The sequence below is a fragment of the Gopherus flavomarginatus genome, chromosome 2 (assembly GCF_025201925.1).
Source record: "Gopherus flavomarginatus isolate rGopFla2 chromosome 2, rGopFla2.mat.asm, whole genome shotgun sequence".
Taxonomy (NCBI): Eukaryota; Metazoa; Chordata; order Testudines; family Testudinidae; genus Gopherus; species Gopherus flavomarginatus.
The window spans coordinates 254,147,762-254,165,713 of record NC_066618.1 but is presented as its reverse complement, the minus strand read 5'-3'; the positions used below and the strand labels follow the sequence as shown (position 1 = coordinate 254,165,713).

The following is a 17,952-nucleotide window of genomic DNA, read 5'->3' as shown; positions in this document are numbered from 1 at the left end:
ACATGCAAGCCACAAACTGCCAGAGAGAGCAGAAAAAAAAAATTTCTCTCTGGTTCCCTTTTAAAACCAAACTGTTCCTCTCTGCTAAAAAGCCCTTAGCAGAGAAAAGAAAAATATAATATTCCTACTGGCTTCTGGATTCTAGTCCCACCAGCTGCACACCATGTAATAACCTTAGTCCCAGATTTGGACCTTAGCGTCCAAAATATGGGGGTTAGCATGAAAACCTCCAAGCTTAGTTACCAGCTTGGACCTGGTACCTGCTGCCACCACCCAAAAAATTAGAGTGTTTTGGGGCACTCTGGTCCCCCTGAAAAACCTTTCCTGGGGACCCCAAGACCCAAATCCCTTGAGTCTCACAACAAAGGGAAATAATCCTTTTTCCCTTCCCCCCTCCAGGTGCTCCTGGAGAGATACACAGACATAAGCTCTGTGAATCCAAACAGAGTGAATCTCCCTCTCTGTTCCCAATCCTGGAAACAAAAAGTACTTTTCTATTCCCCCAGAGGGAATGCAAAGTCAGGCTAGCAATCCAACACACAAATCTCCCCTTGATTTCTTCCTCCCACCAATTCCCTGGTGAGTACAGACTCAATTTCCCTGAAGTAAAGAAAAACTTCAACAGGTCTTAAAAGAAAGCTTTATATAAAAAGAAAGAAAAATAAGTACAAATAATCTCTCTGTATTAAGATGATACAACACAGGGTCAATTGCTTAAAAGAATATTGAATAAACAGCCTTATTCCAAAAGTATACAAATCAAAGCACTCCAGCACTTATATTCATGCAAATACCAAAGAAAAGAAAACCATAGAACTTACTATCTGATCTCTTTGTCCTTACACTTAGAAACAGAAGACTAGAAAGTAGAGCTACTTCTCCAAAGCTCAGAGAAGGCAGGCAGCCAGAAAACAAAGACAAAAGACAAAGACACAGACACTCAATTCCCTCCACCCAAAGTTGAAAAAATCCGGTTTCCTGATTGGTCCTCTGGTCAGGTGCTTCAGGTGAAAGAGACATTAACCCTTAGCTATCTGTTTATGACAACCATTGCAGTAATTGCTGACTGGCTTAGGGAGATGTTTTGCTGCGTAGGAAGGAATAAGGTTGCCATCACTAGAAACCTTGGTGGGAGGATTGCAGAGTACCTCCACAAACGTTTCAGCCAGTTCTCTCAGGAGGATTCAAAGGACATCCCTGTGTACATAAATAAACTGCTCCTCATCTAACTCTACTGGGAAATGAAAAGCAGATGATAATGCTGCCTCTTCGTTATACATTACTTCTAATATGAGTAAAATAATGAAAAAGTTCCCCTGCATCAGGTTTTCCCATGATTGACTGCCAGGACTGGCTCTCCAGTGGAGTCTCAAACAGGTCCTGGCTTGCAGCATAGGTGGACCCCCTGGTCAAATGACCCCTATCCTCATCCTTGCTGTTTGCACTGGGGTCTGTGGCTCAGGCTCTTCGGAAGTATCCGTGGTGGAGACTCCAGCAAATATGGCATGCAGTTCTTTGTCAAAGTGGCAGGTCTGTGGCTTGGCATTGAATTGACCATTGGGTTCCCTGGCTGTCTTATATACCTGTCAGCATTCCTTCACTTTGCAGCAGTGCTAATGATTCTTGTTGTATCCCTTCTCCTGCATCCCCATGCAATCTGCTCATAGATGTACACATTTCTGTGGCTGGCCCGTGACTGTGCCTGCATAGCCTCTTCTCCCCAGTGATCCAATATCTCCTGTCTGCTACAGGCCAGAGCATGTCTGGAGCATGTAGCTGTGCTGGTTGGTTGGGCAGCTGCATACAACAGAGCTGCTAAGTGTACTTGAAAAGGCATTTAAAAAATTCATCAGGTTTTAAATGAGGGAAGGGATCCAGTTGTCATCCCCCTGCACAATGACATTCACAATTGTGGCCAGAGCAGTCAGTGCTGGGAATTGTGGGACAGTTGCTGGAGGACTGTTAGGGTTGACACAGGTAATTCAATGTCTACATTCACACTACGTCAACCTCAGAACATCAACCATGGCTCTCTGCCATTCGGGAAGGTGGTTTTATTGGATCACAACAGGGTAAGTACATTGATGGGAGACGAATTAAATGTAGGCACATGCACAGCTAGGTCAATGCAAGGCAGCTTACATCGACCTAACGTTGTAGTGTAATTCTTTTTTTGAAACTCAACAAGTCCTTGGCCTTGATAACCTGTGATTACAGTCAGTTGCGTAGGCTACTTATCAGAGCTGGTTAAACATTCACTATATTGTTTTTCCAGTTTAAATTGTTTCTAAATTTGCAAAGCTTGGAGTGAAACAATTGTTTTTCAATTTTGAATGAAATATTTTATTTCAAATATTCAAATTTCAAATATTCATTTTTCCACTGTTTTTTGTCCTTCTAGCCAGTAAGTGCACTAGAATGAATGATAACCACGCCATACAGATCCTGGAAATCTGTTTTTTGTTTGGTTTGGTTTTTGTTTTCGAGTCTCAACTCTTCAAAACTTCCCCAATTGTGGAAAATAAAATTATTCTTCTATTTTCATTGTACAAATTTCTAACCAAACAGAAACAAATATTTGGTAAAACTGGCCATGAAATTGATCAAAATTGACATGAATTTGGTATGGCCCTATCCATGAGCTTTATCATCGCTCCTGACCCTCTGTTACCTGCTCCTGTCCGTCTCCTTTTTGGCTATCCATTTCTAGTTTTTCATTTGTCTCTCTCCTAGATGTGTTCTTGCTATCTGCCTGATCTGACGATTGCAGCACTACACAAACATGTCCTCCTTTCTCCTCCTTGTTTGCCTTCTTACCTTCTTGAGGCACTCTGCTTGTGTGTAGAAGCATAGCTGCACAAGGGAATGCGAAGCAGATGCAAACAGTATCTAGTGTTGTTAATTTCGATCTCTTCTTCCATGCGCACCATGTAACAAAATAAAGGCCATCTCTGCCTCGTGTGACTGTGCACTATTAAAAAACAAAGAGTACTTACCACTTCAGGCATGCCACTGCTGGGACAGGCTACGCCCTTCTGGAGCCAAAAAGAGGTATTGGCTCACCATGCCAACGGACGAGCCTGTTGCCTGTCTAACCTCCTCATCAACTACTTTGTCCTTGGGGTTGACTCAGCTGGCCACTGCCTCCATTCCCCCCAAAGTATCCATGGGGCTCTTGGAGATAGAGGAGGGGTTGCTGCCAAGGGTGGCACGCAGCTCCTTCTAGAAATAGCATGTTTTCGGCACCGCAACCTTGCCTTTTCGGCTTCCCTTACCTTCTGGTATGCCTGCCTCAGCTCCTTGATTTTAGCATGGCACTGCTGTGTGTCCCTTCTATCTCATCCATGCCACGAGCAATCTGCTTGTAGGTATCAAAGTTACTACAGCTGGATTGGAGCTGTGACTGCACAGCCTTCTCTCCCAATGGATCCAGCAACTTTGGTATACTCCAGGTGGGAGCGCGTTTGCTGCAGAAAGCCATCGTCGTCAGCTGGAAAGATACAATGTGATCTGTTGGTGCTGAGCAAACAGGAAGTAGAATTTCAAATACTCTTGAGTTTTAAAGGCGGCGGGGTGTATGCCTGTGTACCTGGCTGCAGGGCAGCAGAGTAGAAACTGCTTACCAGAGTGATCATGATTGGCATTGTGGGACACCTTCTGCAGGCCACTTAGAATGACATAAGCAAGTGCAGTGTCTGCACTGACACTGTGTGGCTCTGACTTTGTTGCAAAAAGCTCTATGCTGCTTGTCGCGGTGGTTTTATATCGGCATAACAGGAGAGTTAAATCTGTGTGAGGAGCATTGTTGTGTTTACACCTCTGCTGCTTTCTCAATGAAACCTGACTTATGTTGACAAAACTGTGTAATGTAGACAAGGCCTTAGAAACTTCAAACAAGTACATAAAAAGGAGATTTTAGCAGTTATTTTACTTGCCATTTGATATCTAAATATTCAATTTTGTAAATTTGCATGTATGGCTCTTTTGTGGTGAAATAAGACTGTTTGTATAGCATCTCTGATTTTCCTTTTTCTAATTTTTTTTTAAAGAGTGCTTGCCAGCAGGTTAGTAATAAAAAGGGTTATTACGTTTAATGGCTTTTGTCAACATAATTCCAATTATAAAGAATAAGTGGTAGGTGTAAGAACAAACCTATTTGGTATTTTGTTTATTTACGTTAGCCTGAGTAGAATGATCATGCACTTAGGAAACACACTTTCCACATTTGAGACCTTACATAAATATTAGATTTCAGTACTATTTTTTAGATGACAGCATATTCTGCTTGAATTGTTAAGTATGGTAATGAATCTTTTCTTCTTTTCAGACTATATGTGCTTTGATTTGCAATCGACCAATTATAAAGCCAGAGTACTTTGTGGAATGTATCAAAGCCATTCAATCCAAGCAGCAGTTGCCAAAACTGGAAAGGTAAATGGCATGTTTTCAGAACCACAAAGTTGCATTTAACAGGGCTTATATTTAATTTAATACTTACATTACTTGAGTGCTAGATTAATAATCTTTTCATATTTGTAGCATCTGTTTTCTGAAGTTATAACATTATATTACGTATAAATACTTATTTACTCCTAAAACAAGAAACCCCGTAAGCTTGTCCTGTTTAGATGCAACTGCCATGTCTTATTGCATATGGAATAGTCTGTATTATTCAGCACCATAGGATATTCTGGCATCTACTTTGTTGTAACAGCTGTATTTATATGTCATATAACTACCCGATAAAAGAGCTAAACTAATTTATAATAGCATTGTTCTACTTATGTCTTTCAGAGTATAGAGAGGTTTTTACATGTTTTTCTTAAAAGTCCTAATTCCAACTAACGTAAAGATGCTGTGATCAATTCAGTATTTTTTTTGTAATTCACCTTCTTGCCTTGTACAAAGTGGAAAGAAGTAAAGTGTAGCACTGAAAAAAGTTGTGATTGCAATAATTTGAGTTGCAGCAAACTGCTTAATTTGAAACATTTTACATTCTGGTAATTTTCTTGCCTTGATCCCTGAGGAGTTAAAAAACTTAATGTATAAATGTGAGTTCTTGGTGTTCATTGGATGCTTAGAGATGCTACTAGCTCTACCTAGGCTTCATTTTCAGAGGTTGCCATAGAGATCTCTATGGTAATATAGTCAAAGCAGCATATATACTCTTCTGGGAATAGATACGTTAAGAATCTAATTTTCTTGTTTTAAAATAATTATATAAAGCTTATCTCAATATGAACACTTATTCTTCCACTATTTTTTCAATTCGTAAGATTAGGTTCATTTTAAGCTTTGGTCATCAACAGAAATAACCCAAATATGTTCAGCTGCCTTTAATATCAAATGTTTGTGCTTTTGTCTGAAGTTAAAATAAGATTAATATGCCACTAGATAACGAGGGCTAGGTCATGATCTTATGTGGAAGAATCACTTTTTATCTTGTGTAACCAGATGATGTGCCTGTGGAGCAAGTCATTTTACAAGATAAACAGGGTGCATACTGTGGCTGTATCACATGAATACACAATGCAAATTGCACTTAGTTCATGCCTGTGCATCTAAGATTGTCATTTGGTCTTGTATATTTCACATTGTTAGAAATTTAAGAACAGACAGTGTCAGACTAGAAAAGACTAATGGTCCATTTTAGTCTGCTCTCCTACCTCTCCCCTCGGCTGATATCAAATGCTTCACAGCTTGTTTACACAAATTTTTCTGGAATAAAGTACGGTATGAATTTAAAGTGCTGTGGTTATTCTAGAACAGTTCCATATATGAATGCTCTTATAAACTTTTTCCTTGTTTAGCTTAATCTTAAAGTGAATGGGCTATAACTCTGAATCATGAAGATGGATAGATTTTGTAATTTTATGCTAGATAGTGTAACTATAGGTGCTATTCTTCTATTACTAATTTTTTAATTAAGATGTTTTTACCGCATTAACAGTCTGTGACATTAATCATCATAAGTGGAAGGGGTGTTAGTTACCTTTGATATGCTCTGAAATTAAAGACTATATAAAATAAAGTCAAAACAATACATGGAAGTGGTTAGGATTTATGATATAAGAAAAATAAGGGATGCTGAGTTCTAATATACTTATTGGAAGAAGATCCTTGAGAAGCCATCTTTCATTTTCTATAGTTAAGCCATCCTGTTTTTCCCTCGTATATTCTTTTAAATTTGTGAGTAATGGACCCAAGATACCATCACTGGGAGGGCGGGGAGGGGAGGGGTTGGGGGTTTTCTTTGGTTGTCTAAAATGAATGGAGACTGTTTTACATGTTGAAGGGCTGCTGGAAAGCCAGGAAGAGAGATTTAATTTTTATCTTAATATGTCTGAAGCTCATCATTAATGTAATGTTTTAAAGAAAAATTGCTGTTAAATCAAACAAGTCTCAGTGGCGTATAGCATTATTGAAGGATTACAGTAAGCTTATGTGAACTTGCAGTTTGTATGTAAGAACCGTGTGTGCTGAAAATTGCTAAGAATACTTTGTTAGAGTGATACAAGTATTTCTGGAGCAGTAAACTTTTCAAAGTATTAGTTCTGGACTGGTGGCCAGAGAAGAATTTATCACAGTAGTTACTGGCCATCGCGAACTTTTAAAAATTTAATGGCACATCAAGCCCAGTCATTATTCAGAATAATTAATTCATTTCCTTTTAAGTTACAAAAGATTTAAAAACAAAGATACTTGATACCTGCGAATTTTTCCTTCTCACGCCTACAGCTGAATAGCTGAGAAAGCTTAAGAGAGCTAAATTATGACCAAGACACTGCAGTACCCTGACCTAGAGCAGAACTTTTCTTCTTTTTAAAAACAGTGGTGATAGACCTGCATGCTACAGAACTTCTAGGAGATCTGGTGGTGTCCAAGATCACTCAGACCATGGCTACACTTGCAGATGTAGAGCACTGTGAGTTAAACCAGCCTTTGGAGACCACAGCAGGAAGAGCGCTTCAGTGTGTTCACACTATCAGCTGCAAGCGCACTGGCGTGGCCACATTTGCAGCACTTGCAGCAGCATTGGGAGCGGTGCATTATGGGTAGCTATCCTCCAGAACACCTCTTCCCATTCTGACGCTGTAGCTTGTGGTAAGGGGATGCGGGGCATTCTGGGTCCTGTCCCAAAGCCCCATGATGCATCGTTTCACATCCCAGCAATCCCTGTGTGTCCGTCCACATTTGGCACCATCTTTCAGTGTTTTTTGTACTATGCTCTCTGTCTTCTCTTTCGGTCTGTGGGAATGGATCCCGAAATGCTGAGGAATATGCCGATGGGTCTCGCCAGCATGTCACAAATGGCAGTCGAGTTACTCCTTAAGCTACAAATTGACAGTGAGGGGTCCGACGTTGATGTCGACTCGCATGACGCTTGCGACATGAGATAGCTTGTAGCATTCACGGACATTCTCACCACAGTGGAACGCCAGTTTTGGACTTGGGAAACAAGCACTGACTGGTGGGATCACCTCATCATGCAAGTCTGGGACAATGAGCAGTGGCTGCAGAACTTTCGCATGAGAAAAAACACTTTCATGGGAGTATGTGCTGAGCTTGCCCCCACGCTGCAGCGCAGGGACACAAGATTGAGAGCTGCCCTGATGGTGGAGAAGCACATGACTGTTGCAATCTGGAAGCTGGCAACTCCAGACAGCTACCGATCGGTTGCTAACCAGTTTGGAGTGGGAAAGTCGACTGTTGAAATTGTGTTGATGCAAGTTTGCAGGGCCATTAATTGCATCCTGCTCAGAAGAACCATGACTCTGTGTAAGGTGCATGACATTGTGGCTTGCTTTGCACAAATGGGTTTCCCTAACTGTGGAGGGACGATAGATGGGATGCATATTCTAATTCTGGCACCAGCCCACCTAGCCTCCAAGTGCATAAATCAGAAGGGGTATTTCTCTATGGTTCTCCAGGTGCTTGTGGATCACTGTGGGTATTTCACTGACATTAATTCAGGCTGGTCTGGAAAGGTGCTTGATGCATACTTCTTTCAGAACACAGGCCTGTTCAGGAAGCTGCAAGCCGGGACTTTCTTCCCAGACCAGAAGATCACCATAGGGGAAGTCGAAATACCCCTTATGATCCCTGGAGACCCCGCTTACCCTTTAATGCCATGGCTCATGAAACCCTACACAGGGAGCCGTGACAGCAGCAAGGAGTGGTTCAACAGCAGGCTGAGTCGGTGCAGAATAACTGTGTATGGGAATCTGGGCCTGGCCGATGACAACATCCCCACGGTTATATCGTGTGTTGTGCCCTCCATAACATTTGTGAAGGGAAGGGCGAAAGATTCACTCAGGCCTGGACCTGGAGGCTGAATTTGAACAGAAAGAGAGCAGGGCTATTAGAGGGGTTCAGCGCGGCACTGCAAGGATTAGGGATGCTTTGACGAAGCAATTTGAGGCTGAAAGCCACCAGTGGTGCCCTGCACAGGAGTGAAGTGCAGTGGTTCCAATGTTAGTAGGAATCTGTGTTTGCTACATATGATACTCTGACTTGCAGTGCCTGTTTCTTTCCTGGGCTAAGATATCTTTTACTTAATGCAATAATAAAGAATGTTTTCAAAACCAAAAAATTCATTTATTGAAAAGAAAAACAACTGCTTGGGAAACAGAAAGGGCAAAGGAATGGGAAGGGGAATGGGAATGGGAGAATCACAGGTTTGCGTATGTCCTGTTATCACACTGAGCTTTTGTTATAAACAGATAGCTAAGAGTTAATATTCTTTTACCTGTAAAGGGGTAACAACAGTAACCTGAAACCCCTGACCAGAGGACCAATCAGGAAACAAGACTTTTTCAAATCTGTGTGGAGGGAAGTTTTGGGTGTGAGTCCTTTGTTCTTGATCTGTTCCTTTTTTTGTCTCTGAGAGTGATCTTTTTATCTCCTGGCTTTCTAATCTTCTGTTTCCAAGTTGTAAGTACAAGGATAGTAAGACAATAGGTTTATATTGTTTTCTTTTGTATTTACATGTGTGTAAACAGCCTTATTCCAAAAGAATACAATTTAACACATTCCAGCAACTACATCGTATCCCTTGGTATCTGCGGACTGACAAACCCCCAAACACACACACACACACAAACCCAAACACTGCAGACAGTCACTTACCCCACAGATGCTGTCTGTGCTCCTCCTTCACCTGGAGAACTCCCTTGCAGATACCAAGGGATGTTTTTCATCTCTGCCCAAAGGTATTGTAATTCCTATGGCTGGAGTGCAACTGGGACTGGGCAGCTTCCTCCCTCCAAACACTGATGAGGTCCAGCACCTCGCCATTGCTCCATACTGAGGATCACCTGGTGTGTGGAGGCATGGAAAGATTTGTGGAGAGCACTCCACGCCTTGCTGAGCAAACAGGAAGGGGATTTTCAAAATTCCCAGAGAATTTAAAGGACAGGTCTGAGGGCAGGGCAGTAGAGTTCAAAGTGATGACCAGAGTGGCTAGAACAGGCATGATGAGACACTTCTGGAGGCCCATCAGAGTGCATTAACAGACCAGGTGTCCACACTGGCACCATGGCACTCCAGTCAGGGTGCAGCAAGTTTTATGCTTCTTGTTGAGGTGGATTACCAGGAGCACTCTAGCCATGGAGTCCGGGCGCTCTACGTCCCTTGCCAGTGTGGACGTGTCATGAGTTAGGGTGCCCGGGGATGCTTTAATGCACTCTAAGTCACAAGTATAGCCAAGCCCTTGATTACTACATGAGAGTAAGTTCATTGATAATGTAAACTGCGATTAGTGTATGTTAATGGTACTCCATTTTCTAGCTGTAAAGCTACTGTTAATGTGTGTTGCCAGTGCATATGCTTCTGAAAATCAGAGTACATAATGACCAGTCTAAGTACAGATGTGCTAAAAGGTGACAATATAATTGAACGTTAAGTGCTCCCTAAAATAGAATTTGACGGATATTTTCTCTTCCTAACATTTTTGTTAACTGTTAAAGCCCCCCAGTGGAATTGAACTTCACTAAACATGATTGACACTGCAGTGTATCATTTAACTTTCAAAGAGATACCTATGCATCAAGCAGGATGAGACAGCTCATATAATAACCAGATCTATATTTAAAATAATTACAGTATCTCAGAATGGATGATCCTTAAGATGTAATTTTCAGGGAGCTATTATAAACTTACTTAGCAACTGCTTGTGTTAAATCTCCAAAAACTCTTTAATTTTCACAAATATCATATCTGCTTTCTTCCTACACCTCAAAAAAGGTGGAGGAGGGGGATTTGGCTGTATATTTTAACTAATATTCTTAGGCAGTGCCAAAGACCCTGTGGGAGAAACACTTTTCCACTGATCATTAGGAAAAATCATAATGTTCAGAAGCTTGAGTCTATCAGAAAGCCAGCATGAGTGAAATTACATCAGGTACTCCTGAGGTAATTCTGCTCTAAAAAATTAAAAATTCTGTGCACAATATTTAAAAATTCTGCAAACTTTGTCAACAAATGTGGAGGCTCTGGGTGAGCACCTTGGAGTCATTTCCCCCTCCCCAACCAGAGACATGGATTTGGTGTTGTTATAAACAGATAGCTAAGGGTTAATGTCTCTTTTACCTGAAGCACCTGACCAGAGGACCAATCAGGAAACCGGATTTTTTCAACTTTGGGTGGAGGGATTTGAGTGTCTGAGTCTTTTGTCGTCTGCCTGCTTTCTCTGAGCTTTGGAGAAGTAGTTTTACTTTCTAATCTTCTGTTTCTAAGTGTAAGGACAAAGAGATCAGATAGTAAGTTCTATGGTTTTCTTTTCTTTGGTATTTGCATGAATATAAGTGCTGGAGTGCTTTGATTTGTATTCTTTTTGAATAAGGCTGTTTATTCAATATTCTTTTAAGCAATTGACCCTGTATTGTATCATCTTAATACAGAGAGACATTTGGATGTATTTTTCTTTCTTTTTATATAAAGCTTTCTTTTAAGACCTGTTGGAGTTTTTCTTTACTTCAGGGAAATTGAGTCTGTACTCACCAGGGAATTGGTGGGAGGAAGAAGTCAAGGGGAGATCTGTGTGTTGGATTGCTAGCCTGATTTTGCATTCCCTCTGGGGGAATAGGAAAGTACTTTTTGTTTTCAGATTGGGAACAGAGAGGGGGAGTCCCTCTGTGTAGTTTCACAGAGCTTGTGTCTGTGTATCTCTTCAGGAGCACCTGGAGGGGGGAAGGGAAAAAGGATTATTTCCCTTTGTTGTGAGACTCAAGGAATTTGGGTCTTGGGGTCCCAGGGAAGGTTTTTCAGAGGGACCAGAGTGCCCCAAAACACTCTAATTTTTTGGGTGGTGGCAGCAGGTACCAGGTCCAAGCAGGTAACTAAGCTTGGAGGTTTTCATGCTAACCCCCATATTTTGGACGCTAAGGTCCAAATCTGGGACTAGGTTATTACATGGTGGCAGCGGTGGGAGATAGACAGAATCCAGAAGCCAGTAGGAATATTATATTTTTCTTTTCTCTGCTAAGGGCTTTTTAGCAGAGAGAAACAGTTGGTTTTAAAAGGGAACCAGAGAGAATTTTTTTTTCTGCTCTCTCTGGCAGTTTGTGGCTTGCATGTTAAGCGAGAAGCCATTAAGAGACTGTTGAGGGTCTTTTGTCATGCAATAGCCCTCCCATTAGGAGGCAAGTACCAGCACTTATATGCATGCAAATAAAGTGGTTTTTCTGGTTTCCCTTCATTGAACATTAGCTAGAGAGAGAAAAGGAAAAAAGCACTGTTGCTAGGCAGACTCCAGGAGGCAACAAAACCTGCAGTTCAGAAGATAAACACCGGAGGGCACCCCAACACAAAAAAACAGGAACCATGACTTCTAAGGCAAAAATTGACGCCGAAGAACAAATCAAAGAAGCTGAACACAGGCGACAACTGGAAATAAAACAAAAAGAGATGGAGATGAAAGAAAGAGAAGAACAGATCAAAGAGGCAGCCTACCAAAGAGAACAGGCAGCCTACCAAAGAGAACAGGCAGCCTACCAAAGAGAACAGGCAGCCAAAGAGGCAGCACACAAAAGAAAACCATAGAACTTACTATCTGATCTCTTTGTCCTTACACTTAGAAACAGAAGATTAGAAAGTAGAACTACTTCTCCAAAGCTCAGAGAAAGCAGGCAGACGACAAAAGACTCAGACACTCAAATCCCTCCACCCAAAGTTGAAAAAATCCGGTTTCCTGATTGGTCCTCTGGTCAGGTGCTTCAGGTAAAAGAGACATTAACCCTTAGCTATCTGTTTATGACAGGTGTTGAGACTACACTCTACCCTGATACAGTGCAAAGGCTGGATCTGTCCCAGAAACACCCCGGGGCACTGCCCCTCTGTACCAGGTGTGGGCAGGCAGGCTCAGCCTGGCAGGAACCAAATGTGGAGGGACCCAGGTGGGAGTGAGAGGGTTCTGTGTGGGGCAATCTGGGTGTGGGTGGCTCAGTCAGGGATCTGGTTGTATGGGGGATCTGGATGCAGCAGCAGTGGGACTCAGCAGGGGGGTCCAGGTGAAGTTGGTTGGGGCTCAGCAGCGGAGGTCTGAGGGGAAATCAGCGGGGAGGGTCTGGGTGCTGGGGGAGTGGGGCATGCTGGATTAGGGGGTCCAAGTGCAGTTGGTTTGGGCTCTGTGGCGTGGGGGCTCTGGTGAAGGGGGCTCATTGGAGTGGTCCTGATGCAGTGGGATGGGGCTCGTTGGGGTGGGGGTTCAAGTGTGGGGAGCTCAGCGAGGAGTGGTCTGGCTGCAGGGGTGGGGTGTGACGGGTTCCCCAGTGGTGCCACCTGGAACTGGGGTACCACTGAGCCCTCTGATCCCCCTAGCCTGGGTTCCCTCTCACACTGTGCTGCTGTGACAAGCTGTAAAGCCCTCCAAGCTTACACTTTCATCAGCATACACACAGGAGCTGCAGTCACATGCAAGCTCTCTGGTGATAGGCTCACTTCTTCACCTCTCCATGCCTTCCTTGTCATTATCACATCTGCCTGAAGAGTGGGAGAACTGGGACCCTCATGGCACATCCCCCATACACAATATTCTTTACAAATTTACCCTTTGACCATACCCCAGGTTTCTACCTAAAATAGTTTAGTCATTCCATTTAAATCAACCCATCCATCTCCCATCGTTCTTCCCAAAACCTCATGGGAACAAACAAGAAGCAATACTTCATACCCTGGATGTCCAAAGGACTCTAGCATTTTACATTGAAAGGACAGAGTCTTTTAGACAGTCACCAAAGTTCTCTCTTTCCATCATGGAACGATCTAAGGGAGACACCATATCCCAAGGCTGTCAAAATGAATCTCTGGCTGCACTGGCTTTTGCTATCGCCATCAACAAATACAAACTCCACTGCAGACCCACACACATTCCACCAGAGCTCTCTCTACATTGATAGCCTTCCTCACAATGTGCGCATTATGGACATCTGCAGAGTAGCAACTTGGGCCTCTGCCCATACATTCACACAGTACTGTGTGGTATAGCTGGACACGACATCAGACGCTATACTGGGACTTGTGGTTTTATCATCCGCCCAGACTGCAACTCCAAAGCCCCTCCATTCCAGAGAGGGGCACTGCTCTACAGTTACTTAAAGTGGAGCACCCACATGGACACTCTTTGAAAAAGAGACGGTTACTCAGACTGTGCAGTAACTGAGGTTTTTTGAGATGGTTGTTCCTGTGGGTGGTCCGCTACCCACCTTTCTCCCCTCTACTTCAGAGTTTTTATGCTAGAAACTGTGGTAGAGAAGTGAAGGTTCGTCGCACAATGTTATGTAACTTTCGAGAGGTGGCACGAGATGGAGACCCAACCAAGCGCTACTACTAAAAATCTCCGATTACAAGGGCAGGGGTGCAGGTTTATCTAAAGTGGAGCACCCACGTGGACACCCATCTCAAAGAACCTCGGTTACTACACAGAGTGAATAACTTTCTCTGTTTTGCTTAGTGAAAAGTGTGTGTGTGTGTGTGCGCGCGCATGCACATATTGCTATTTAAAGATGTGTAGCACACTCAGTGTTAGTACATGTTTTTCATCTCTTCTAATACATGTACCTTATCCCTGTTTAGAAGGACCACTTGTAGTAGTGAGTAGGTTGTGCAGGGATCCTTGAGACATGGGCTTCCGCTGAGATTGCCAATAAGGTATCTGTCATGATTATAGTTTTTATGATGTGGTTATCATTTTAGTAGAACTGGCACTTAGACCACCAAGTCGTTACTGATGGTAATGACTCTGGGTCACACTTGACCTGTGCCAGATTTAGGTAAGGATTATCAAAGGAGCCTGAGAGAGAGAGAGATGCCCAACTCCACTGAATTTGAAAATCTCTGCCTCAAATCACTGATCCAGAAATGAGACTCCATATACTGTTATAAATCCCTTGAAAGATCCAGTCCCTCCTTTCCCCATTTTATCAGTAGTTTTAACAGCAGTAAAGAATTACAATATGTTTTGATGTCCTTCCTTCAAAGATTTCTTTTGAAATAAACAAAGTAGAAATAAATTGCAGTAAAAGCTGCATAAAACATAAATCTGAATTTTATAACTTTGTTTCCCCCCTCATTGTAGTTTTTATCCTCCAGTTGATGAGCCTGCTATTGGCCCTGAAAAATTGGATCTGTCTATGCGTCATGAAAGAAAAATTATCTTCAGAGGCAAAACCTTTCTGTTCCTAAGTGCTAAACAGGTAACTGGTCTCTGGGTTGCAAAGATGTAAAGACAATGTTGATCAAAGTATTTAAAAGATACTTTGAAACAGAAAACGTATGAAATTAGTTTTGTTTGTAAAAATGCACCAATTAGAATTCAAAGGTAACACCTTCTGTTTTGATAGTGTATTGAAACTGCACTCGTTCTGAAGGTATGTAATAGGGACTGAAACTTTTGTGGGGGACATCTGTGGAACCTGATCTTTATTTGGAGACATTGTTTTAACCCATCAACAGAAATTGGATCTCAGCCCTTCAATCTGTGTCTCTTACTCACTTTCATTTAAAACATTGTCATCTCCCTTCACCTATGGAAACTGTCCTCGAATGTCTGATTCCAATTGGCATGCTCTGAAAGTCCACAATCCTCTGAGTATAGAAAAGCAGTTGTGCTCATGCAGTTTTATATCAAGCTTATCGGCTGTGAAGTATCCTAAAACTATAGCAACTTTACCCATATAAACTCCTGGACAGTCTCTGTTTAAAGAAAGGGATCTTTTCTTGCAGAAGCCTGGATAAAAACCTACATTTTGTAACAGTTTTAGTTGAATACGCACACAGCTGAAATCTGTAAAAGAAGAGTAGGGTTAAGCTATTCCATTTAGGTTGATCACTAAAAATGCCTTCTGTTGGGTGCGAAATACTAATTTTTTGGTCTTGGATCGCAAAACTGGGCGAGAGGGTTTAAAGGCTATCTTAGTTGCTCCCAGATGTTGCCTACCTGTGCTATTGTATATGTGTGCCTCTTACTTTTTTATGTAAATGAGAAATATAAATGTTCATGGCACTTTACAGACATAAGACCCTGCCTCTTCCCTCAGGATCTTCGAGTCAGAGGCCCAGTCCTCCAAAGGAATCTGCAAGTGCAGATCATTATCCCATGTGGATTCCCACTGAAATAACTGAATTCTGCACAGGAAAGAAAAGTCTGCATTTTCAGAACTCTTTACAGGATCAGGGCCCAGTTTGAGACAAGGTCTAATGAGAGAAATACTGATGAATACATGATGGCAACTGGCTGGGAGGAATCAGAAAACTTGCAATGGTCTCTTTTGATATTGTCTTTCTGATGCCAGACATACTTAATGGAGATTTGAATAATCATTTGCACTGGTAGTATAAGCTGGTGTACATAAGCACATTACTCTTGGGGGAATTCTGCGCTACTTGCAATGCAGAATTTTGCAGAAATTAACATGCATGCAGAATTTCTATTCCCCCACAGAAATGGGCTGCAGTGTTGCTGGCCGCCATTAGGGGCTGCTGGACCCAGCAGAGCCCAACTCGCACACAGAAAACATGCTGAGGGAAGGGGAAGGGAGCTAAAGAGTTCCTGGCAACTGCAGTTCCCAGCATGCCCTAAGGGAAGGAGACAGCAGTGTGCAGGAAACTCCATGCAAGCCTGGGACCAAGCATCAGGCTGTTTCTCCCTCTGGATCCCTGGGATGGGAGGGCAACAGCTGGGCTTGGGGTGTGGGTGGGGGGGGGCGTTTGGGTGTATTGGCTGGAGAGGGCACCATGGCAGTGCTCTGGGGGGAAGGGGTTGTGGGTCTGGGCTCCCGACTGGGCTCAGAGGGACAGGCGGGGGGTGAGGTGGGGGGGGCAGAGAAATAGGAACTGTGTTGTCATAGGGGTTTCTTTAACTCTCTGCTCCTGGGGCAAATGTTGTGTGTGTCTGTTTATTATTACAGACATACTTGCTGACAGCTATTTTGAAATAAATTACCAAAACACTAGAAACTGGAGTAATTATGTAGTGACAGAATTTACAGAATTTTGCAGAATTTTAAAATGTGTGCAGAATTTTAATTTTTTGATACAGAATACCCCCAGGAGTAGCACATGTGCATTTTACTTAGAGCTGGCTGAAACTCAGGATTTCCAATCTGCGAGAAATTGCAAACTTTGAAATTTGGTTTTATTCTCTCACTAACAGAAGATCCAGAAGAAAATTCATTTTGGGAACGCTGTCACGTGGTGTTTCTGAAACATAGTATGTTCCCTAGGATCTGGCAGCTGCTGACTGAAACGCTCTTGACAGTTGCAACACTACTGTTGGGTACTATTCCTAGCAGTGGTGAAACTGACAGGAGTGTCCATTTCAGTCAGTAGCTGCCAGGTCTCCCAGGGTATGTCTACAAGGGGATAAAAAACTTGCAGCTGACCTGGGTCAGCTGGCTTGGGCTTGGGCTCTGAGGCTAAAAAATTGCTGTGTAGATGTTGGCAGCCTAAAACCAAATGTTTACACATCAGTTTTTAGCCCCATGAGCCTGAGTCAGATGACCTGGGCACCTTCATCTGTGCCATGGGAATCTTATCCCTGTGTAGACGTACCCTCAGGGTCTGCAGCTTCAGGGAAGACTGGCCATGCCCACTACCTCAGGACTGAGAACCCAGGGCTGTTTGTTTGTCAAACTGACCCATTTTCTCAAGACAATATGGCTTTGATGAACAGGCATTTTCCAACAAAATTAATCATCAGAAAATTTCCAACTGGATCTAGATTTCCTCAGATTAATAGTTCTGATTCTAGAATAGGTTCTGATATTATTCAATATTGTTGTTGTTTCAGTAAAAAGAAAACTAATAGGTCTGGCTAAATTTAATCTATTCATTAAATTGCATTTTCTTTCTTGATTTTTAGCATAAGAAACTGAGTCCAGCTATTATTCTTGGAGGGGGAGAAGCAAAACTGTTGCCAGAGAGAATAAAAGAAACTTCTTTACTTGTAGCTCCTGAAGTTTGTGTCATTGATGCAGGATTAACTAACTCGCAGGTCCCAGTGTCTGACTCAGTGAGAAATTGGATTGATTCCATTATCACCATGTTACAAAGGTGAAACAGATTATTTTACTTTAATAGACATTTCAGAAAATTTTAGCAGTAATATGGATTAGTTCTTTGTATACGAATTAAAGATGAGATCCTTTTTAGAGAGGGTGTCTATTTATATTGCTTGAGAATCTTACAATAATTTAAGGAAATATTGACTAAAACTTTCGGGGGAGGGAAGGATTGTTGTCGTCTTAGATAATTTTGTGTAAGAACATCCAAATGAACCACAATTAATTGGACTTTGTTCAGTTAAAGTGTCAGTTTACTTTTTTCCTTGACCAGCTGTTGCTTTCTACAATATAAAAGGGAAAGTCAAGTCCTTTCTTGGTTCTACCATTTAAAAAAATAAGCTATGAATAAAAGGATTGTGAAAAATAGGAGAGAGACTCTGTTGGTTAAATA

The 17,952-nt window shown here is 42.2% G+C and overlaps 1 protein-coding gene across 4 annotated transcripts in view; it reads left to right on the top strand.

Annotated features, from left to right (window-relative positions):
• NBN (nibrin) overlaps positions 1 to 17,952 on the top strand; it is a 60,713-nt gene that overhangs the window by 25,086 nt on the left and 17,675 nt on the right. For all 4 annotated transcript variants that reach the window (XM_050940864.1, XM_050940863.1, XM_050940866.1 and 1 more), the window contains 3 exons: positions 4,328 to 4,431; positions 14,576 to 14,693; positions 17,360 to 17,550. In XM_050940864.1, coding sequence (XP_050796821.1) covers positions 4,328 to 4,431; positions 14,576 to 14,693; positions 17,360 to 17,550 — 413 coding nt within the window. The remainder of the gene's footprint in view (positions 1 to 4,327; positions 4,432 to 14,575; positions 14,694 to 17,359; positions 17,551 to 17,952) is intronic.